Source organism: Streptopelia decaocto, assembly GCF_964273445.1.
Source record: "Streptopelia decaocto genome assembly, contig: HAP1_SCAFFOLD_2072, whole genome shotgun sequence".
Taxonomy (NCBI): domain Eukaryota; kingdom Metazoa; phylum Chordata; class Aves; order Columbiformes; family Columbidae; genus Streptopelia; species Streptopelia decaocto.
In genome coordinates, this window is record NW_028116760.1 from 1 (window position 1) to 23,096 (window position 23,096).

General features: G+C 67.0%; 2 protein-coding genes across 2 annotated transcripts; both read right to left on the reverse strand.

The window, feature by feature from the left end:
- Positions 1-330: 330 nt before the first annotated feature.
- On the reverse strand, positions 331-4,455 carry LOC309452099 (cathepsin D-like). Its single transcript, XM_082076774.1, has 6 exons — positions 4,402-4,455; positions 3,026-3,146; positions 2,202-2,325; positions 1,530-1,648; positions 583-782; positions 331-508 (listed from the first exon to the last, which is right to left on the reverse strand). Exons 1-6 carry the CDS (start codon positions 4,407-4,409, stop codon positions 370-372), a joined length of 711 nt encoding a protein of 236 aa, XP_081932900.1. The 5' UTR covers positions 4,410-4,455; the 3' UTR covers positions 331-369.
- A 416-nt stretch (positions 4,456-4,871) lies between these two features.
- LOC309452100 (glycogen [starch] synthase, muscle-like) lies at positions 4,872-23,052 on the reverse strand. The gene is given in 18 exon segments (XM_082076775.1): positions 4,872-6,056; positions 6,670-6,685; positions 6,687-6,751; positions 7,215-7,378; positions 8,202-8,297; positions 8,860-8,986; positions 9,690-9,803; positions 10,231-10,309; positions 10,395-10,454; positions 10,962-11,068; positions 12,230-12,350; positions 13,269-13,386; positions 14,281-14,425; positions 14,880-15,065; positions 16,511-16,702; positions 19,374-19,555; positions 21,864-21,986; positions 23,018-23,052. Coding segments are annotated over 17 exon segments (2,220 nt in total). The 5' UTR covers positions 21,982-21,986; positions 23,018-23,052; the 3' UTR covers positions 4,872-5,726.
- Positions 23,053-23,096: the final 44 nt, after the last annotated feature.

Consider the following 23,096-nt stretch of genomic DNA (forward strand, 5'->3'; position numbering starts at 1 on the left):
CTATCAGTGTGTTATATCCGTGTGTTACTGGGGTGTGTGTTGTTGGGGTGCTGTCTATCAGTGTGTTTTATCAGTGTGTTATATCAGTGTGTTATATCAGTGTTATTGGGGTGTTGTCGGGGTGTTGTCGGGGTGTTCTCACCTGCGCAGGTGGAAGGAGAAGACGTTGTCCCGCAACAGCCGCATGTCCATCATGTTATCAGTGTGTTATATCAGTGTGTTATATCAGTGTTGTCGGGGTGTTGTCAGGGTGTTGTCTATCAGTGTGTTATATCAGTGCTGTCGGGGTGTTGTCGGGGCGCTGTCACTCACCGGCGCAGGCGGAAGGAGAAGACGTTGTCGCGGAACAGCCCCATGTCCATCATGTTATCAGTGTGTTATATCAGTGTTATTGGGGAGTTGTCGGGGTGCTGTTGTCGGGGTGTGGTTGTCAGGGTGTTGTTGTCGGGGTGCTGTTGTCGGGGTGCTGTTGTCGGGGTGTTGCTGTCGGGGTGTTGCTGTCGGGGCGCTGTTGTCGGGTGCTGTTGTCAGGGTGTTGCTGTCGGGGTGTTGTCGGGGTGTTGTCGGGGCGCTGTCACTCACCGGCGCAGGCGGAAGGAGAAGACGTTGTTGCGGAACAGCCCCATGTCCATCATGCGGTCGAACACGGGCCGCGCGGCGCCGGCGGCGGCGGCCGGGAACGCCAAACCCAGGATCCCGTCGAAGCGCGCGGCCGCGAAGGCGAAGCCGGGCAGCGCCACGGCCTCCGCGAACGTCTGGTTCGGCACCGACACGTTCGACACCTGCGGGGCACGGGACCCAGGCGTCCGGGGGGGAACGGGGACCCAAGGGACCCAGGCGTCCGGGGGGGAACGGGGACCCAAGGGACCCAGGCGTCCAGGGGGGAACGGGGACCCGGGGACCCAGGCGTCCGGGGGGGAACGGGGACCCAAGGGACCCAGGCGTCCGGGAGGGAACGGGGACCCAAGGGACCCAGGCGTCCGGGGGGGAACGGGGACCCAAGGGACCCAGGCGTCCGGGGGGAACGGGGACCCAAGGGACCCAGGCATCCGGGGGGAACGGGGACCCGGGGACCCAGGCGTCCGGGGGGGAACGGGGACCCAAGGGACCCAGGCGTCCGGGGGGGAACGGGGACCCAAGGGACCCAGGCGTCCGGGGGGAACGGGGACCCAAGGGACCCAGGCATCCGGGGGGGAACGGGGACCAAGGTATCTGGGCGACCCCAGTTGACCCAGGAGACCCAGCCTGGGGACCCAGGGGTCCAGGTGGCCCCGCCCCCGGCCCCGCCCACCTGCGGCGTGTCCTGGCTGAGGAAGCCGCGCCCCTGGCCCCGCCCTCCCGAGGCCCCGCCCCTCCCGAGGCCCCGCCCCCGCCCACCTGCAGCGTGTCCTGGCTGAGGAAGCCGCGCCCCTGGCCCCGCCCCTCCCGAGGCCCCGCCCCCGGCCCCGCCCACCTGCAGCGTGTCCGTGCTGAGGAAGCCGCGCCCCTGGCCCCGCCCCTCCCGAGGCCCCGCCCCCGGCCCCGCCCACCTGCAGCGTGTCCGTGCTGAGGAAGCCGCGCATGCTGCCGCTGCCGTAGGTGATGGAGAAGAGCGACCCGTTGGGCCGGTGGGTGGACGAGAGAGACGAGCGGTAGTGCGGGTGCAGCCCTGCGGGGACACGGGACAGGGGACATGGGTACATGGGGGAGGCACGGGGGGAACATGGGACATGGGACACACATGGGACACAGGACACACAGGGGACATGGGGACACGGGGGAGACACAGGGGACACACGGGGGACACAGGACACAGGACAGGGGGACACCAGGACACACGGGACATGGGACACACATGGGACACAGGACACATGGGACACACGGGGACGTGGGACAAGGGGACACACATGTGGACACGGGCTCCTCCCCTTCCCTCTGACTCCTCCCTCTCCTCCAGGCCCGCCCCTCCCAGGCCCCGCCCCTTTCCCAGGCCCCGCCTCTACAGCAGGCCAGGTAGAGGTGGCAGCAGCGGCTGAGGCCCCGCCCCTCCCAGGCCCCGCCCCTCCCAGGCCCCGCCCCCCCAAGCCCCTCCCCTCCGAGGCCCCGCCCTCACAGCAGGCCAGGTAGAGGTGGCAGCAGCGGCTGAGGCCCCGCCCCTCCCAGGCCCCGCCCCTCCCAGGCCCCGCCCCTCCCAGGCCCCGCCCCCCAGGCCCCGCCCTCACAGCAGGCCAGGTAGAGGCGGCAGCAGCGCGCCGAGGGGACCCAGAAGTCGGCGGATCCCGTGTCGAAAACCACCTGGAACTCCTGGGGGGGCGTCCCCAGCCGGACCGGCCCGTAGAACTGCGCCTGGGGACGGGGGCACCGGGGGTCAGCGCGGGGTCAGCGCGGGGTCAGCGCGGGGTCAGCGCGGGGTCAGCGAGGGGTCAGCGAGGGGTCAGCGCGGGGTCAGCGCGGGTCAGCGCGGGGTCAGCGAGGGGTCAGCGCGGGGTCAGCGCGGGGTCAGCGCGGGTCAGCGAGGGGTCAGCGCGGGGTCACCGCGGGGTCAGCGCGGGGTCAGCGCGGGGTCACCGCGGGGGCACCAGGGGTCAGCGCGGGGTCAGCGAGGGGTCAGCGAGGGGTCAGCGCGGGGTCAGCGAGGGGTCAGCGAGGGGTCAGCGAGGGGTCAGCGCGGGGTCAGCGAGGGGTCAGCGAGGGGTCACCGTGGGGTCAGCGCGGGGGCACCGCGGGGCACGGGGTCACAGCGGGGGCACAGGGTCATGGTGGGGTCACCGCGTGGTCACCAACAGGGGGGACACAGTGGGGTCACCAACAGGTCACCGGGGTCATGGGGTCACCAGCGGGGGGGGGAGGGGGGGGGGACACACAACAGGGTCACCAATGGGGGGGAACACAGCGGGGTCACCGGGGTCACCAACGGCCACCCCACCCCCCCCATGGACAATGGACACGCGTCCCCCATAATGTCCCTGTGACCCCCCCCCCGCCATGACCCCCCCATGTCCCACCCCCATTGTCCCCCCGCCCCCCCCGCCCCTCCCCCACTCACGTCCATGAAGTTCTGGAGTCGCGCGGGGGCGGCGGGGGCCCCTCCCCCACTGCGGCTGCGGGGGCCCCTCCCCCACCCCCAGAACTTGGGGGGCACCCAGGGGCCCCGCGCCAGCGGGATGCTGGGGGAGGGGCACACGGGGTCAACGGGGGGTCAACGGGGGGGAGGGGTTAATGGGGGGATGGGGATCCCCAAAACGCGGGACTCCCGAGAGCTTAATGAAGCTCGTTAGCTTAATGAGGCTGCCGAGGGGGAGCTGGGGGGAGTTAATGAGCTTAATGAGAAGTTAATGAGGGTAAGGAGCTTAACGAGCTCAAGCAGAGGTTAATGAGGTTACTGGGGGGACCCCCAGGGGTCCCCGGCACTAACGAGGCGCTGGGATAACGAGGTTAATGAGATGAGAGCGGGATGGGGGGTTAATGAGATAATGAGGTTAATGAGACCGGGGGGGGGGGGGCCCATGCGGGTTAATGAGGTTATGAGGTTAATGAGGGGTCTCCGGCCCCGCCCCTCGGCGTTAATGAACTTGGGGGTAACGAGGGACCTCAAGGTCCCGGGGTCATGATGGGGGTCAAAGGTCACGCGAGGGGTCACCTCCCCCCCCCCCGCCCCGGGCGGGGCCGGAAATCAGCGGGTCCAACCGGCTCCCGCCCCCGCTGGGCCCCGCCCGGGGACCCAGGCGTCCGGGAGCCCCACCCCCCCGGCCCTGCCCCGGGGGACCCAGGAGTCCGGGAACCCCCCACCCCCAACAATAGGGGACCCAGGAGTTCGGGAACCCCCCACCCCCAACAATAGGGGACCCAGGAGTTCGGGAACCCCCCACCCCCAACAATAGGGGACCCAGGAGTTCGGGAACCCCCCACCCCCCGAACAGGGGACCCAGGAGTTCGGGAACCCCCCACCCCACAGGAGGGATCCAGGCGCCCAGCCCCCAGTCCGAGGGGACCCAGGAGTTCGGGGGAGCACGTGACCCCCGCCCCTCCCCCCCGACGTCTTGAGAAGCCCCTTCCCCTCCCCCCTCCCGGGGAGGACCCAGGAGTTCGGGATCCCCCCACCCCCCAAAAGGACCCAGGCGTCCTGGGATTCCCCCATCCCCCAGAGGACCCAGGAGTTCGGGATGCCCCCCATCCCCCGGGGACCCAGGCGTTCGGGACCCCCCATCCCCCCGGGGACCCAGGAGTTCGGGACGCCCCTATACCCCAAAGGACCCAGGCGTTCGGGACCCCCCATCCCCCGGGGACCCAGGCGTTCGGGACCCCCCTATACCCCAAAGGACCCAGGCGTTCGGGATCCCCCCATCCCCCCGGGGACCCAAGCGTTCGGGACCCCCCATCCCCCCGGGGACCCAGGCGTTCGGGCCCCCCTCCCCCTCTCACCGCAGCATCGCGGCGGCTCCGCCCACGAGCAGCAGGAGGCGCGCGAGCCCGAGCCCCCCCATGGCCGCTCTGACCCCCCCGCCCCGCGCGCGCGGGGAAACCCCCCCGGGCCCCGCCCCGCCCCGCCCCCGCCCCCCCCATTGGCGGGAGGCCACGCCCCTCCCCGGGAGGCCACGTGGGGTGAGTCAGGGGGTGGGGCGGGGGTGGACACCCCAAAACCGCCCCCCACATCCGGGGGGGGCCCGAAACTTGGGGGGAACCTCAAAACCACCAGAACTGGGGGGGGCCCGAAACCGCCCCCCACATCCGGGGGGGAGGGGCCCGAAGTTGGCCGGGGGGGGGGGGCGCAAAATCTGGGGGGGCCCAAAAGTGGCCCCAACCCCCCCCACCAAATCATCCCATTGGGGGACCCTAAAACTGCCCCACACCTGGGGGGCGCCCCCAAGCCCCCCATGGACCCAGGCGTCCGGGGCTGTGAAGCACCTTTATTATCCGCTGCGCCGGGGGGGGGACGGACGGATACGGGACCCCCCCCGGCCCCACACTTGGGGGGCAGAGTGTGTGTGCGGGGGGGCGCGGGGGGGGCGGGGGGGCGGGGCTGCCCCACAGCCCCCCGTGTGACGGGCCCCCCCCGTGGGGCTGAGCCCCAGGCACTGGAGTGAAGGGGGGATGTGGGGCGCCCCATGGAGCCCCCCCGGATTCTATGGGGCTGGGGGGTACCCCATGGAGCCCCCCACGTTCTGTGGGGCTGGGGGGACTATGAGCTCTCACTCCCCCCCAGGTTCTATGGGGCTGGGGGGGATAGGGGGTGTGTGTCTCCCCAAATCCTATGGGGTGAAGGCGGCACCCCATGGATCTCCCCCAAGTTCTATGGGGCTGGGGGGGACTATGAGCTCTCACCCCCCCCAGATCTGCGGGGCTGGGGGGGATATGGGGGGTGTCCCTGTTCTGTGGGGCTGGGGGGGATTTGTGTCCCCCGTTCCATGGGTCTGGGGGTGTGGGGCGCCCCCCGTTTCTATGGGGCTGGGGGGGTATGTGGGGCGCCCCCCACTCCGTGGGTCTGGGGGTGTGGGGCATCCCCGTTCCTGTGGGTCTAGGGGTGTGGGGCGCCCCCCGTTTCTATGGGTCTAGGGATGTGGGGCGCCCCCGTTCCTGTGGGTCTGGGGGTGTGGGGCGCCCCCCGTTTCTATGGGGCTGGGGGGGTATGTGGGGCGCCCCCCACTCCGTGGCTCTGGGGGATGTGGGGCGCCCCCATTTCTATGGGTCTGGGGGGGTGTGGGGCGCCCCGTTCCTGTGGGTCGGGGGGTGTGGGGCGCCCCCCGTTTCTATGGGGCTGGGGGGGTATGTGGGGCGCCCCCCACTCCATGGGTCTGGGGGTGTGGGGCGCCCCCATTCCTGTGGGTCGGGGGGAGGGGCGCCCTGTTCCTGTGGGCCGGGGGAGGGGCGCCCCGTCCGCGGGGCGGGGTCAGTTGCGCGCGGGCGCGGGGGCGGGGGGCGGGGGCGGGGCTGGGCGGGCGCCGGATGTTGGCGCGGTCCTTGGCCGCCTCCTCGTCCTCGTCGTAGCGCTCGTCCTCGTCGTCGCTGTGCCGGGGGCTCGAGAGCCGCGACAGCGCGGGCGACGGCGGCACCGAGGCGGGGCGGGGGTACCGGAACCCCTGCGGGGGCGGGGTCAGCGGGGGGCGGGGTCAGCGGGGGGCGGGGTCAGCGGGGGGAGGGGTCAGCGGGGGGCGGGGTCAGCGGCGGGGCGGGGGTACCGGAACCCCTGCGGGGGGGGCGGGGTCAGCGGCGGGGCGGGGTCAGCGGCGGGGCGGGGTCAGCGGGGGAGGGGTCAGCGGGGGGAGGGGTCAGCGGGGGCGGGGTCAGCGGGGGCGGGGTCAGCGGGGGTGGGGCAGGGGTACCAGAACCCCTTCGGGTTCATGGGGACCCAGGAATTCAGGAGGAACCCAGGAGTTCGGAAGGGACCCAGGCGTCCGGGGGGACCCAGGAGTTCGGGAGGGACCCAGGAGTTCGGGAGGGGACCCAGGAGTTCGGGAGGGACCCAGGAGTTCGGGAGGGACCCAGGAGTTCGGGAGGGGACCCAGGAGTTCGGGAGGGACCCAGGAGTTCGGGAGGGACCCAGGCGTCCGGGGGGACCCAGGAGTTCGGGGAGGGACCCAGGAGTTCGGGAGGGACCCAGGAGTTCGGGAGGAACCCAGGAGTTCGGGAGGGACCCAGGCGTCCGGGGGGACCCAGGCGTCCGGGGGGACCCAGGCGTCCGGGGACACTCACGGCCGCGGCCTCGGGCGGGTTCGTAGGTGAAGTTGTCGGGAAAGGCCTTGGCCAGCGCCAGCCGCCGCGCACACGTGTAGTACTGGGGGCAGCGCCCGGTGAGACCCCCACCGGGACCCCCAACCCAGGAACCCCGAAACGTGTCGTACTGGGGGGTCAGTACCCGAGTGAGCCCCCAAACCAGGACCCCCGGACCGGGACCCCCCAAACCGGGACCCCTGACCCCCCAAACCAGGACCCCTGGACCGGGACCCCCCAAACTGGGACCCCGGACCCCCCAAACCAGGACTCCCCACACCCCTGAACCCCCAAACCGGGACCCCGGACCCCCCAAACCAGGACCCCCCACACCCCTGAACCCCCAAACTGGGACCCCTGGCCCCCCAAACCAGGACCCCCCACACCCCTGAACCCCCAAACCGGGACCCCTGGCCCCCCAAACCAGGACCCCCCACACCCCTGAACCCCCAAACCGGGACCCCTGGCCCCCCAAACCAGGACCCCCCACACCCCTGAACCCCCAAACCGGGCCCCCTGCCCCTCACCCTGCCCAGGTACTTCCAGTCCAGCAGGTCGGAGAGGCGCTCGGTGCGGTTGCGCTGCACGATGCGCTGGCGCCGGCTCTGCTGGCAGAACGCGAACAGGAACGCCGTGAGCTGGGCGCACGACTCCTCGGGGGCGCGGAACCGCCGGTCCACGATGTAGATACCTGACGGACGGACAGACAGACGGACACGCGTGAGACAGAGGAACCGCCGGTCCACGATGGAGATACCTGACACACGGACAGACAGACGGACGGACATCAGACACGGGAAACACCCATCCACGATGGAGATACCTGACACACGGACAGACAGACGGACAGGCGTCAGACACGGGAAACACCCATCCACGATGGAAATCCATGGATGGACAGATGGACAGACAGACGGACACAGGACACTGGAAACACTGGTCCGTGATGTGGACACCCACACGGACAGACGTGGGAAACAGTGACCAATGACATAGATACCCGGACGGACAGACAGACGTGGGACATGGGAAATGGTGACCAATGATGTAGATACATGGACGGACAGATGGACGGACGTGGGACGTGGGAAACACCCGTCCATGATGTGGATACATGGATGGACAGATGGACAGACAGACGGACGTGGGACACGGGAAACGGTGACCAATGATGTAGACACATGGATGGACAGACAGACGCGGGACACGGGGAACAGGGGGACACGGGGGGATATGGGGACATGGGGACACACGGACATGGGGACACACGGACATGGGACAAGACTCAGGGTCACTGGGGGCTCTGGGGGGTCCCTCAGGGTCAGGGGGACATGGGGGAATATGGGGGGACAGAGGGACACAGGGACATGGAGCTACATGGGGGGACAAGGGGAAGCAGCACCCATGGACCCCGGCGTCCGGGGATCCCCCGAGGAGGGACCCCGGCGTCCGGCCCCCCCGTGGACCCCGGCGTCCGGGCCCCCCCCGCGGACCCCGGCGTCCGGCGCACTGACCGTAGGCGGAGGGGTCGGCGATGTGCTCCTCCATGAAACAGCCGAACCCCGACAGGTTGGTGGAGACGCTGGGGATCCCCATCACCGTGCACTCGGCTGCGGGACGGGACGGCGTCGGGATGCGGCGCCGGGACACACGGGGGGACCCAGGCGTCCGGGGGACCCAGGCGTCCGGGGGACCCACAGGGGGACACAGGCATCCGGGGGACCCAGGCATCCGGGGGACCCAGGCGTCCGGGGGACCCAGGCGTGCAGGGGGACCCAGAAGACTGGGAGGGGACCCAGGCGTCCGGGGGGACCCAGTCGCTCGGGAGGGGACCCAGGTATCCGGGGAGGGGACCCAGGTGTGCGGGGGACCCAGGCGTCTGAGGGGGACCCAGGCATCCGGGGGGGACCCAGGCGTTCGGGGGGGACCCAGGTGTTCGGGAGGGGACCCAGGCATCCGAGGGGGACCCAGGCGTCCGGGGGGGACCCAGGTGTTCGGGGGGGGACCCAGGTGTTCGGGGGGGGACCCAGGCGTCCGGGGGACCCAGGTGTTCAGGGGGGACCCAGGCGTTCGGGGGGACCCAGGCGTTCGGGGGGACCCAGGTGTTCAGGGGGGACCCAGGCGTTCAGGGGGGGGACCCAGGCGTCCGGGGACCCAGGCGTGCGGGCGTACCCGGCGTGTACCCCCAGGGCTCGTAGTAGGAGGGGAAGACCCCCAGGTGACACCCCCGCACGAACTCCTCGTAATCCACGGGCAGCAGGGGGCTGGTGGACGACAGGAACTCGGGGTGGAAGATGATCTGGGGACAGGCAGACGGGCCCGGAACACCCGGCACCCCAAAATAACCCCTGGGACCCCGAAACAGCCCCCGGGACCCCAAAATAACCCCTGGGACCCCGAAATAACCCCCGGGACCCTGAAACAGCCCCGGGACCCCGAAATAACCCTGGGACCCCAAACCCGCCTGGGACCCCGAAACAGCCCCCGGGACCCCAAAACCCCCCAGACCCCAAACCCACCTGGGACCCCAAATCACCCCCAGGACCCCAGATCACCCCTGGGACCCCAAACCCACCTGGGACCCCGAAACAGCCCCCGGGACCCCAAAATCACCCCCCTGGGACCCCAAAACCCCCAGACCCCAAACCCACCTGGGACTCCAAACCAACCCCTGGGACCCCCAACCCCCAATGTCCCCCCCAATGTCCCCCCCAATGTCCCCCCCGTGTCCCCGCCGTGTCCCCATGTCCCCGTGTCCCCCCCATGTCCCCGTGTCCCCCCCATGTCCCCATGTCCCCCCCATGTCCCCGTGTCCCTGTGTCCCCCCCATGTCCCCGTGTCCCCCCCATGTCCCCATGTCCTCGTGTCCCTGTGTCCCCCCCGTGTCCCCATGTCCCCCCCATGTCCCCGTGTCCCCCCCGTGTCCCCCCCATGTCCCCGTGTCCCCCCCGTGTCCCCGTGTCCCGTGTCCCCCCCGTGTCCCCCCCATGTCCCCGTGTCACCTTGACGCGGTCGTTGCTGCTGTTGAACAGCCCGATGCGCCGGATCGTGGTCAGAATGGGGTCGGTGGCGTCGTCCAACATGTTGTGGGTGCACACGGGGGGGAACGACTGACGCTGGGGACGAGGGACCCAGGCGTCCGGGTGGGTGACAACCCCCCGGAGAGGGACCCAGGCGTCCGGGCGGGCCACGACCCCCCGGAGAGGGACCCAGGCGTCCGGGTGGGCTGTGACCCCCCCCCAGGAAGGGACCCAGGCGTCCGGGTGGGCCACGACCCCCCAGAGAGGGACCCAGGCGTCCGGGTGGGTGACAACCCCCCGGAGAGGGACCCAGGCATCCGGGTGGGTGACAACCCCCCGGAGAGGGACCCAGGCGTCCGGGTGGGTGACAACCCCCCGGAGAGGGACCCAGGCGTCCGGGTGGGCTGTGACCCCCCCGGAAGGGACCCAGGTGTCTGAGTGGGCCGTGACCCCCCCCCAGAGAGGGACCCAGGCGTCCGGGTGGGCTGTGACCCCCCGGAAGGGACCCCGGCGTCCGGGTTACCTGGGTGGCGAAGATGGCGCGTTTCATCATGGTGAAATCCTCCCGGTCCAGCATCTTGTTCATGTCGGGGAGGTTCCCCCTGAACACGGGGGGTCAGAGGGGCCCCGCCCGCCCCTCCCCCGCGGGAGGGACCCAGGCGTCCGGGTGGGGGGGGTGGCGCTTACACCAGCAGCGACTCGTAGAGCTTCTTGCCGAACTTCTCCTTGACGGCGTTGGCCGTGTCCCTGGGGGGGCACCGGACGCCTGGGTCCCGCGGCCCGGGGGGGTTTTGGGGTGTTTTTGGGGGTGTTTCGGGGTGTTTTCGGGGTGTTTCAGGGTGGTTTCGGGGTGTTTCAGGGTGTTTTTGGGGGTGTTTCGGGGTGTTTTTGGGGTGCTGTGCCCACCAGAGCTGTTTGCGCACGGCCTGGCCCTTGAGCGACTCCACGCCGGAGTTGTTGGGTTTGGGGTGTTTTGAGGAGTTTGGGGGTGTTTTGGGGGGTGTTTTGGGGTGTTTTGGGGTGTTTCGGGGTGTTTCAGGGTGGTTTCGGGGTGTTTCAGGGTGTTTTTGGGGTGCTGTGCCCACCAGAGCTGTTTGCGCACGGCCTGGCCCTTGAGCGACTCCACGCCGGAGTTGTTGGGTTTGGGGTGTTTTGAGGAGTTTGGGGGTGTTTTGGGGGGTGTTTTGGGGTGTTTTGGGGTGTTTCGGGGTGTTTCAGGGTGGTTTCGGGGTGTTTTTGGGGTGCTGTGCCCACCAGAGCTGTTTGCGCACGGCCTGGCCCTTGAGCGACTCCACGTTGAAGTTGTTGGTTCTCGCCGGCATGATGAAAAACGCCACCACGGTCACCTCGCTGCCATTGACCTGTGGGGACAATGGGACATGGGACAATGGGACAATGGGGACACCACGGTCACCTCGCTGCCATTGACCTGTGGGGACATGGGGACAATGGGACAATGGGACAATGGGGACACCACGGTCACCTCGCTGCCATTGACCTGTGGGGACAATGGGACATGGGACAATGGGACAATGGGACAATGGGGACAATGGGGACACCACGGTCACCTCGCTGCCATTGACCTGTGGGGACATGGGGACATGGGACAATGGGACAATGGGACAATGGGGACAATGGGGACACCACGGTCACCTCGCTGCCATTGACCTGTGGGGACAATGGGACAATGGGACAATGGGGACACCACGGTCACCTCGCTGCCATTGACCTGTGGGGACAATGGGACATGGGACAATGGGACAATGGGACAATGGGGACAATGGGGACACCACGGTCACCTCGCTGCCATTGACCTGTGGGGACAATGGGACATGGGACAATGGGACAATGGGACAATGGGGACAATGGGGACACCACGGTCACCTCGCTGCCATTGACCTGTGGGGACATGGGGACATGGGGACAATGGGACAATGGGGACACCACGGTCACCTCGCTGCCATTGACCTGTGGGGACAATGGGACAATGGGGACAATGGGGACATGGGGACACCATGGTCACCTCGCTGCCATTGACCTGTGGGGACAATGGGGACATGGGACAATGGGGACACCACGGTCACCTCGCTGCCATTGACCTGTGGGGACAATGGGGACATGGGACAATGGGGACACCACGGTCACCTCGCTGCCATTGACCTGTGGGGACATGGGGACAATGGGACAATGGGACAATGGGGACAATGGGACATGGGACAATGGGACAATGGGGACACCATGGTCACCTCGCTGCCATTGACCTGCATGGGGACAATGGGGACAATAGGACAATGGGGACACCACGGTCACCAGTGGCCACCAAGAGTCCCCCATGTCCCCACGGTGTCCCCACAATTTCCCCACGGTGTCCCCATGTCCCCAGGGTGTCCCCATGATGTCCCCACAATGTCCCCATGGTGTCCCCATGTCCCCATGATGTCCCCATGATGTGTGTCCCCATGTCCCCATGGTGTCCCCATGTCCCCCCGGTGTCCCCACGTCCCCAGGGTGTCCCCGCGTACCCTGAGCAGGTAGTTGAGCCGCGCCAGCGCCTCCAGGAAGATGTCGGCGCCCTTGTTGGAGAACTCGTAGCGACCCGCGATGAAGAAGAAAAGGGTCTTGTCCAGGTCAAAGTCCAAGTGCCTGCGGGACCCCAAACAGACCCTGAGACACCCCGAAATACAGACACCCCGAAACTACACCCTGAAACACCCCCAAACAGACCCTGAGACACCCCGAAATACAGACACCCCGAAACTACACCCTGAAACACCCCCAAACAGACCCTGAGACACCCCGAAATACAGACACCCCGAAACTACACCCTGAAACACCCCCAAACAGACCCTGAGACACCCCGAAATACAGACACCCCGAAACACACCCTGAAACACCCCCAAACAGACCCTGAGACACCCCGAAATACAGACACCCCGAAACACCCCGAGACACACCCAGACACCCGAAACTACACCCAGACACCCGAAACAGACACCCTGAGACACCCCGAAACACACCCAGACACCCTGAAACACACCCAGACACCCGAAACTACACACAGACACCCGAAACAGACACCCTGAAACACCCGAAACACACCCAGACACCCTGAAACACACCCAGATACCCTGAAACACCCCGAAACAGACACCCTGAGACACCCGAAACACACCCAGACACCCGAAACACACCCAGACTCCCCAGACACCCTGAAACACCCCGAAAATACAGACACCCGAAACAGACACCCAGAGACACCCCGAAACACACCCAGACACCCCAAAACACCCTGAAAACAGACACCCTGAAACACCCCAAAACACACCCAGATACCCCAAAAAAGACACCCTGAAACACCCCAAAACCAGACACCAACTCCTGGGTCCCCCGAACTCCTGGGTCCCCCCAAACGCCTGGGTCCCCCCCGGACTCCTGGGTCCCCCCGAACGCCTGGGTCCCCCCGAACGCCTGGGTCCCCCACGAACGCCTGGGTCCCCCCCAAACTCCTGGGTCCCCCCGAACGCCTGGGTCCCCCCGAACGCCGGGGTCCCGCGCACGGACCCGTAGAAGTGCCCGCGCACGAACTCCTGCACGCGGGCCTTGCTCTGCGCGTGCAGGTTCTGGAACTCGTGCATGGCCGAGAACTTGCGCACGTTCAGCCCGTTGGGGGTCACCAGGTCTGCGGACACGCGGCCATGAGGGCCCGGACGCCTGGGTCCCTCCCGGACGCCTGGGTCCCCCCCCGGACGCCTGGGTCCCACCCCGGACGCCTGGGTCCCCATGGGTCGCCCCAGACACCTGGGTTACCCTGGGTCCCCCCCGGATGCCTGGGTTCCCCCCGAACGCCTGGGTCCCCCCCGGATGCCTGGGTTCCCCCCGAACGCCTGGGTCCCCCCCCGGATGCCTGGGTCCCCCCCGGACACCTGGGTTCCCTTGGGAACATTCAGGTCTCCCTGGGTTTCCCTGTGGGGGTGTTGGGGTCCCCCCCTGGAGACTGGGGTCCCTATAGTGATATTGGGGTCCCTCCCGGGCTTTGGGGTCCCCCTGGTTCCCAGTTACACCATACCCAGTTTCCTCTTGAGCAGGTGCTCATCCCCCCCGTGTTTTGGGGTCCCCCCCGTGTTTCGGGGTCCCCCCTGTTTTGGGGTCCCCCCCCCGTTTCAGGGTCCCCCCCGTGTTTTGGGGTGCTCACCCGGTTTCCTCTTGAGCAGGTGCTCGTCCCCCCCGTGTTTTGGGGTCCCCCCCGTCTCGGGGTGCTCACCCAGTTTCCTCTTGAGCATGTGCTCGCCCCCACCCCGTTTCGGGGTCCCCTGTGTTTTGGGGTCCCCCGTGTTCCGGGGTGCTCACCCGGTTTCCTCTTGAGCAGGTGCTCATCCCCCCCCCGTTTCGGGGTCCCCTGTGTTTCGGGGTCCCCCGTGTTCCGGGGTGCTCACCCGGTTTCCTCTTGAGCAGGTGCTCGCCCCCCCCCTGTTTTGGGGTCCCCCCCCGTCTCGGGGTGCTCACCCGGTTTCCTCTTGAGCAGGTGCTCGCCCCCCCCCTGTTTTGGGGTCCCCCCCTGTTCCGGGGTGCTCACCCGGTTTCCTCTTGAGCAGGTGCTCGGCCTCGGCGGCGGTGACGTGGGACACGGTTGTCAGCACGTGCGCGCAGTGCGCGGCCGCGCGCTCCAGGCAGTACCGGTGGTAGATCTGCCGCTCGCCCGCCTCCTTGTCCACGTCGAACTGTGGGCGGGGCCGCGTCACCCCAGGGACCCCCAGGGACCCCCAGGGACCCCCACAGACCCCCATGGACCCACAAACCCTCCTTGTCCACATCGAACTGCGGAGGGACCGCGGTCACCCCATGGACCCCCAAACACCCCCCATGTCCCCCATATCCCTGTGTGTCACCCCCATGTCTCCCTGCACACAGGTACCGGGGTGTGTGTGTGGGTGTGGGTGTGTGTGTGTGTGTGTACCCACGCTCCGCAGGCTGTTGTCGGGGTGTACTCACACTCTGCAGGCTGTTGTGTGTGTGTGTGTGTACCCACACCGCAGGCTGTTGTCGGCTGTACTCACGCTCTGCAGGTTGTTGTAGAAGTCCACGCTCCCGGCGCACAGGTACCGGGGTGTGTGTGTGTGTGTGTGTGTGTGTGTGTGTGTACCCACAGCGCAGGCTGTTGTCGGCTGTACTCACGCTCTGCAGGTTGTTGTAGAAGTCCACGCTCCCGGCGCACAGGTAGCGCCCCAGCAGCGTGGCGTGCGTGGTGAAGATCGTGGCCACCGGGAGGCGCCGCGCGCGGCTCAGCACCAGCCCCAGCCCCGCCAGCCACTCGTGGAAGTGGCCGACGATGAACGGCCGCTCCTCGCTCTGCGCTGCGAACTGACACAAATACAGTGTCATTGTCACCCCACGGTGTCACAGTGTCACCGTCACCCCCCACGATGAACGGCCGCTCCTCGCTCTGCGCTGCAAACTGACAAACAGTGTCACCGTCACCACGGTGTCACCGTCACCCCCCACGATGAACGGCCGCTCCTCGCTCTGCGCTGCGAACTGACACAAACAATCACAGTGTCACCGTCACCACAGTGTCACAGTGTCACCGTCACCCCCCACGATGAACGGCCGCTCCTCGCTCTGCGCTGCGAACTGACACAAACAGGGTGTCATTGTCACCCCACGGTGTCACCGTCACCCCCCACGATGAACGGCCGCTCCTCGCTCTGCGCTGCGAACTGACAAACAAACAGTGTCACCGTCACCACAGTGTCACCGTCACCCATCACAGTGTCACCGTCACCCCCCCACGATGAACGGCCGCTCCTCGCTCTGCGCTGCAAACTGACACAAATACAGTGTCATTGTCACCCCACGGTGTCACCGTCACCACGGTGTCACTGTCACCCCCCACAATGAACGGCCGCTCCTCGCTCTGCGCTGCGAACTGACACAAACAATCACAGTGTCACCGTCACCACAGTGTCACAGTGTCACTGTCACCCCCCACGATGAACGGCCGCTCCTCGCTCTGCGCTGCGAACTGACAAACAAACAGTGTCACCGTCACCACAGTGTCACCGTCACCCATCACAGCGTCACCGTCACCCCCCACGATGAACGGCCGCTCCTCGCTCTGCGCTGCGAACTGACGCAAACACGGGGTCATTGTCACCCCACGGTGTCACCGTCACCCCCCACGGTGTCACCATCACCCCCACAGTGTCACCATCACCAATCACAGTGTCACTGTCACCCCCCCGTGATGAACTCCTTGCTCCTCGCTCTGCGCTGCGAACTGACAAACAGGTGTCATTGTCAATCCATGGTGTCACCGTCACCAATCACAGTGTCACCGTCACCCCCCCACGATGAACAGCCGCTCCTCGCTCTGCGCCGTGAACTGACAAACGGGGTGTCACCCCCAAACTGACCTCCCCGAGGAACCAGCAGGGACCGGGGGACCCCAACACCCCCGGGGATCCCCTGTGTCCCCCCAGACTGACCTCCCCGAGGAACCAGCAGGGACCGGGGGACCCCAACACCCCCGGGGATCCCCCATAGAACCCCCAGACTGACCTCCCCGAGGAACCAGCAGAGACCGGGGACCCCAACACCCCCGGGGATCCCCCATAGAACCCCCAGACTGACCTCCCCGAGGAACCAGCAGGGACCGGGGGACCCCAACACCCCCGGGGATCCCCCATAGAACCCCCAGACTGACCTCCCCGAGGAACCAGGCCACCAGGAAGCCGAAGAGCAGGGACCGGGGGGACCCCCAAACCCCCCGTGTCCCCCCCAAACCCCGTGGGACCCCCCTGACTGACCTCCCCGAGGAACCAGGCCACCAGGAAGCCGAAGAGCACGGCGTCGTTGGCCTCGCGGTCGTACCAGGGCACCCCGATGGCGCAGCTCTCCCACAGCTCCCCCTTCCAGCGCTCCAGGCTCCAGGACGTGGCTCCGACGTCCAGCAGCACCACGGCCGGGCTGCCCTCGATCAGCCAGCGCCCGAAATGCACCTGAACCCCGAAAACAGGGACCCCAAAATCACCACTGAGCCCCAAACCCATCACTGAGCCCCCAAACCCATCGCTGAGCCCCCAACCGTCGGCTCTCCCACAGCTCCCCCCTCCAGGCTCCAGGACGCGGCTCCGACATCCAACAACACGACAGCCAGGCTGCCCCCGATCAGCCAGCGCCCGAAATGGACCTGAACCCCGAAAATGGGCACCCTAAAATCATCACTGAACCCCAAACCCCCTCTGGGGTCCCCTCAATCAACCAGAGACCAAAATGGACCTGGACCCCGAAACGGGCACCCCAAAACCCCATCAGAACCCCCAAAACCCCATCAGAACCCCCAAAACCCCACCAGAACCCCCAAAATCATCACAGAACCCCAAATCCCCCCCTGGGGTCCCCTCAATCAACCAGTGACTGAAATGGACCTGGACCCCAAAAACGGGCACCCCAAAACCCCATCAGAACCCCCAAAACCCCATCAGAACCCCAAACCCCCTCTGGGGTCCCCTGGATTGACCAAAATGGACCTGAACCCCCAAACTGGGTTCAAATCCCCCCATTTCGGGGTGTGGGGGAGGGGCGGCCGTGACCTTTCCCGCGCGGGGGATGGGAACGGGAGCCGGGGTGGGGGGCGCTAAAAATAACCCCCACGTGCCTGGGGGTGGGGGGAGGGCGCCTGGACGCCTGGGTCCCTCTCGGACGCCTGGGTCCCCGTGGCAGCACCCTGAAGGCTTGGCCTGCCCGGACGCCTGGGTCCCTCCCGGACGCCTGGGTCCCTGGGTGCCCGTGGGGCTGTGGGTGCCCCAAACACCCCAGATCCCCCCACCCACTGACCCCCCCCACCCATGGGTGCCCCTCCCGGACGCCTGGGTCCCCGGGTGCCCCCCCTGCGCCCCTGGGTGCTCATGGAGCTCTGGGTGCCCCCAAAGACCCCCAGGGTCCCCCCACCTCTCGTGATCCCCTGGCCCCCAAACACCCCCCAGCCCCTCACCCCTCCCCTCCCAGGAGCCCCCACCCATGGGTGCCCCTCATACCCACCTTGCAGCCCTGCACACCCACGGGGCTGTGGGTGCCCCCCACCCGTGGGCGCTCACCTTGCATCCCTGCGCGTTCATGGTGGCTGTGGGCGCTCATACCCACCCGTGGGCGCTCCCCCCACCCGTGGGCGCTCATACCCACCCCTGGGTGCTCACACCCACCCCTGGGTGCTCACCTTGCATCCCTGGGTGTTCATGGCGGCTGTGGGTGCTCATACCCACCCATGGGTGTCACCCCCACCCGTGGGCGCTCACCTTGCAGCCCTGCGCGTTCATGGCGCTGTGGGTGCTCAGGGTGCACCCACGGGTGCTACGGGCGCTCACCTTGCAGCCCTGCGCGTTCATGGCGCTGTGGGTGCTCAGGGTGCACCCATGGGTGCTGTGGGCGCTCACCTTGCAGCCCTGCGCGTTCATGGCTCTGTGGGTGCTCAGGGTGCACCCATGGGTGCTGTGGGCGCTCACCTTGCAGCCCTGCGCGTTCATGGCTCTGTGGGTGCTCAGGGTGCACCCGTGGGTGCTGTGGGTGCTCACCTTGCAGCCCTGCGCGTTCATGGCTCTGTGGGTGCTCAGGGTGCACCCGTGGGTGCTGTGGGTGCTCACCTTGCAGCCCTGCGCGTTCATGGCTCTGTGGGTGCTCAGGGTGCACCCGTGGGTGCTGTGGGCGCTCACCTTGCAGCCCTGCGCGTTCATGGCTCTGTGGGTGCTCAGGGTGCACCCGTGGGTGCTGTGGGCGCTCACCTTGCAGCCCTGCGCGTTCATGGCTCTGTGGGTGCTCATACCCACCCGTGGGTGCTGTGGGCGCTCACCTTGCAGCCCTGCGCGTTCATGGCGCTGTGGGTGCTCAGGGTGCACCCGTGGGTGCCGTGGGCGCTCACCTTGCAGCCCTGCGCGTTCATGGCTCTGTGGGTGCTCAGGGTGCACCCGTGGGTGCTGTGGGCGCTCACCTTGCAGCCCTGCGCGTTCATGGCTCTGTGGGTGCTCATACCCACCCGTGGGTGCTGTGGGCGCTCACCTTGCAGCCCTGCGCGTTCATGGCGCTGTGGGTGCTCAGGGTGCACCCGTGGGTGCCGTGGGCGCTCACCTTGCAGCCCTGCGCGTTCATGGCTCTGTGGGTGCTCAGGGTGCACCATGGGTGCTGTGGGCGCTCACCTTGCAGCCCTGCGCGTTCATGGCTCTGTGGGTGCTCAGGGTGCACCCGTGGGTGCTGTGGGCGCTCACCTTGCAGCCCTGCGCGTTCATGGCGCTGTGGGTGCTCAGGGTGCACCCATGGGTGCTGTGGGCGCTCACCTTGCAGCCCTGCGCGTTCATGGCTCTGTGGGTGCTCAGGGTGCACCCGTGGGTGCTGTGGGCGCTCACCTTGCAGCCCTGCGCGTTCATGGCGCTGTGGGTGCTCAGGGTGCACCATGGGTGCTGTGGGCGCTCACCTTGCAGCCCTGCGCGTTCATGGCTCTGTGGGTGCTCAGGGTGCACCCGTGGGTGCTGTGGGCGCTCACCTTGCAGCCCTGCGCGTTCATGGCTCTGTGGGTGCTCATACCCACCCGTGGGTGCTGTGGGCGCTCACCTTGCAGCCCTGCGCGTTCATGGCGCTGTGGGTGCTCAGGGTGCACCCGTGGGTGCTGTGGGCGCTCACCTTGCAGCCCTGCGCGTTCATGGCCTCCAGCGTGCGGCGCAGCGCGGGCTGCGGCGGCTCCAGCAGCTCCACCTGCGTGCGGACGCTGCTCTCCACGTACGGCCCCACCAGCACGTAGCTCTCGCCCCACTCGTCGGCCGTCACGCGCGCCTTGGTCTGCAGCACCGTGTAGATCCCGCCCACTGCGGACACCGCGCGCGTCACCCGCGGCGGGCACACCGCGACCCACGGCGGGCACACCGCGACCCACGGGTGTATGGCACACCATGACCCACGGGTGTCTGGCACACCGCGACCCACGGGTGTATGGCACACCATGACCCACGGGTGTCTGGCACACCGTGACCCGACAGGTGCCACACTGCAGCACACCAGGTGTCACACCGTGATGCGCCGGGTGTGACACCACCATGTGCCGGGTGTCACGCCATGACCCACCGGGTGTGACACCGCGACGCACCGGGGTGGCGGCAGCACAGACCATCAGGGACCAATAACCCGTGGACCATCATGGATCAATAACCCATGGACCATCATGGATCAATAACCCATGGACCATCATGGATCAATAACCCACGGACCATCAGGGACCAATAACCCATGGACCATCAGGGATCAATAACCCACGGACCATCAGGGACCATAACCCATGGACCATCATGGACCAATAACCCATGGACCATCATGGACCAATAACCCACGGACCATCATGGATCAATAACCCATGGGCCATCATGGATCAATAACCCATGGGCCATCATGGATCAATAACCCATGGACCATCATGGATCAATAACCCATGGACCATCATGGACCAATAACCCATGGGCCATCATGGATCAATAACCAATGGACGATCATAGATTAATAACCCACGGACCATCATGGATCAATAACCCATGGACCATCATGGATCAATAACCACGGACCATCATGGATCAATAACCCATGGACCATCATGGATCAATAACCCATGGACCATCATGGATTAATAACCACGGACCATCATGGATCAATAACCCATGGACCATCATGGATCAATAACCCACGGACCATCATGGATCAATAACCCATGGACCATCATGGACCAATAACCCATGGACCATCATAAATCAATAACCAATGGACCATCACAGATCAATAACCCACAGTTCACTATTGATCCAATAACCCATGGACCATCATGGATCAATAACCCACGGACCATCGTAGATCAATAACCCATGGACCATCATGGATCAATAACCCATAATTCATTATTGATCCAATAACCCGTGGACCATCACGGATCAATAACCCACAGTTCATTATTGATCCAATAACCAATGGACCATCACGGATCAATAACCCACAGTTCATTATTGATCCAATAACCAATGGACCATCACGGATCAATAGCCAATAGGCCGTCACGGATCAATAACTCTCAATCCGTTATTGATCCAATGGATCACCACGGATCAATAACCTATAGTTCCCATGATGCCCCAGGGCATTCCCCCTCCCCCCCCCAAAGCATGATGGGACGGGCAGGTCCTCCCACCCCCCATGGGGATTTGGGGAGCCTGGGGGGGGCACCCCCAGAAAGGGGACCCAGGCGTCCGGGAGGGCTTGGGGAGGGTCCTGGGTATTCCGGGGGGTATTCTGGGGGTCCCGGGGGGGTCCCGGGTGTTTGGGGGGATCCCATATATATTTGGGGGGTCCCAGGTGTTTGGGGGGTCCCTGTGTGTTTGGGGGGCTCCAGGGTGGTCCCAGGTGTTTGGGGGGCTCCAGGGTGGTCCCAGGCGTTTGGGGGGTCCCTGTGTGTTTTGGGGGGCTCCAGGGTGGTCCCAGGTGTTTGGGGGGTCCCTGTGTGTTTTGGGGGGCTCCAGGTGTTTGGGGGTCCCTGTGTGTTGGGGGGCTCCAGGGTGGTCCCAGGTGTTTGGGGGGTCCCTGTGTGTTTTGGGGGGCTCCAGGGTGGTCCCAGGTGTTTGGGGGGGTCCCTGTGTGTTTTGGGGGGCTCCAGGGTGGTCCCAGGTGTTTGGGGGGTCCCTGTGTGTTTTGGGGGGCTCCAGGGTGGTCCCAGGTGTTTGGGGGGTCCCTGTGTGTTTTGGGGGGGCTCCAGGCGGTCCCAGGTGTTTGGGGGTCCCTGTGTGTTTTGGGGGGCTCCAGGGTGGTCCCAGGGGTTTGGGGGGTCCCTGTGTGTTTGGGGGGGCTCCAGGGGGGTCCCAGGGGTTTGGGGGGTCCCTGTGTGTTTTGGGGGCTCCAGGGGGGTCCCAGGTATTTGGGGGTCCTGTGTGTTTTGGGGGGCTCCAGGCGGTCCCAGGTGTTTGGGGGGGTCCCTGTGTGTTTGGGGGGGCTCCAGGGCGGTCCCGGGTGTTTGGGGGTCCCTGTGTGTTTTGGGGGGCTCCAGGGCGGTCCCAGGTGTTTGGGGGGTCCCTGTGTGTTTTGGGGGGCTCCAGGGGGGTCCCAGGTGTTGGGGGGTCCCGGGCGCGTTTCGGGGTCACTCACCCTTGTTGGCCACCTCCCAGGCCACCTCGAACAGGACGACGTTTTCGGGGGCCCCGGGGCCCCCCCACTCGTCCAGCCCGGGCAGGGAACTCACGGACACGCTGCGGGCGAGCGGCATGGCGCCTGCACCCCAAAACAACGGGGGGGACCCCGGGTCAGTGGGGGGACCCCGAAACCAGGGCACCCCGAAATGGGGACACCCCCGGATCAACGGGAACTCACGGACACGCTGCGGGCGAGCGGCATGGCGGCTGCACCCCAAAACAACGGGGGACCCCGGTCAATGGGGGACCCCAAACAGGGACACCCCGAAATGGGGACACCCCCGGATCAATGGGGACACCAGAACGGGGACCCCAAGATCAATGGGGACCCTGGAACCGGGGTGACCCCGAAATGGGGACCCAGGATCAACGGGGGGACCCGGAACAGGGACCCCAAAGTGGGGACCGAGGTCAAAGAGGGGACCCCGAAATGGGGGGGACCCCGAAACAGGGACCCAAGGCCAGGGGGACCCTGAAACGGGGGGCACCCGGAATGGGGACCCTGAAACGGGGGGACCTGAGATCGGGGGACCCTGAAAACTGGGGGACCCCAAAATCAGGGGAGCCCGAAACGGGGGACACCCCAAAATGGGGGGAACCTCCCCAAAATGGGGGGACACGCCCCCAAAGGGAGGGGGGACACCCCAGAATGGCGGGAATTCCCCAAGCGGGGGGGTTGACACCCCAAAATACACGGGGGCTAAAGAGAAACGGGGGAACCCGGGGGAACCCCCAGGACGCGGGGGGGCGGCAGCTCCGGGGGGTGTCCCCAAAACGGGGGGGACACGAGGACGCGGGGGGGGCGATGGGGCGACCCCCCCCAGCCCCCCCCCCATGTGACCCCCCCAACCCCCACGTGACCCCCCAACCCCACGTGACCCTCCCAGGACACCCCCCCCCCCCCCAATGAGCCCACCCCATCCCCCCCCACATCCACGGGCGCCCCCCCCGGCCCGTGAACCCCCCAGAAGGGCCCCCCCGGGACCCCCCCGGGAGCCCTCGAGGGACCGTCGGTCTCGCGGGGGCCCCGGGGGGTCCCGTGTCCCGGGGGTTCCCGGGGGGGTCCCGCGTTCCGAGGGTTCCCGGGGTCCCCTCCCGCCCCCCCCTCACCTCCCCGCGCTCCCGCAGCCGATCGCGAACTGACCCCTCCCGCCCCCCGTCCCCCCAGGCCCCGCCCCGCCCTCCGCCG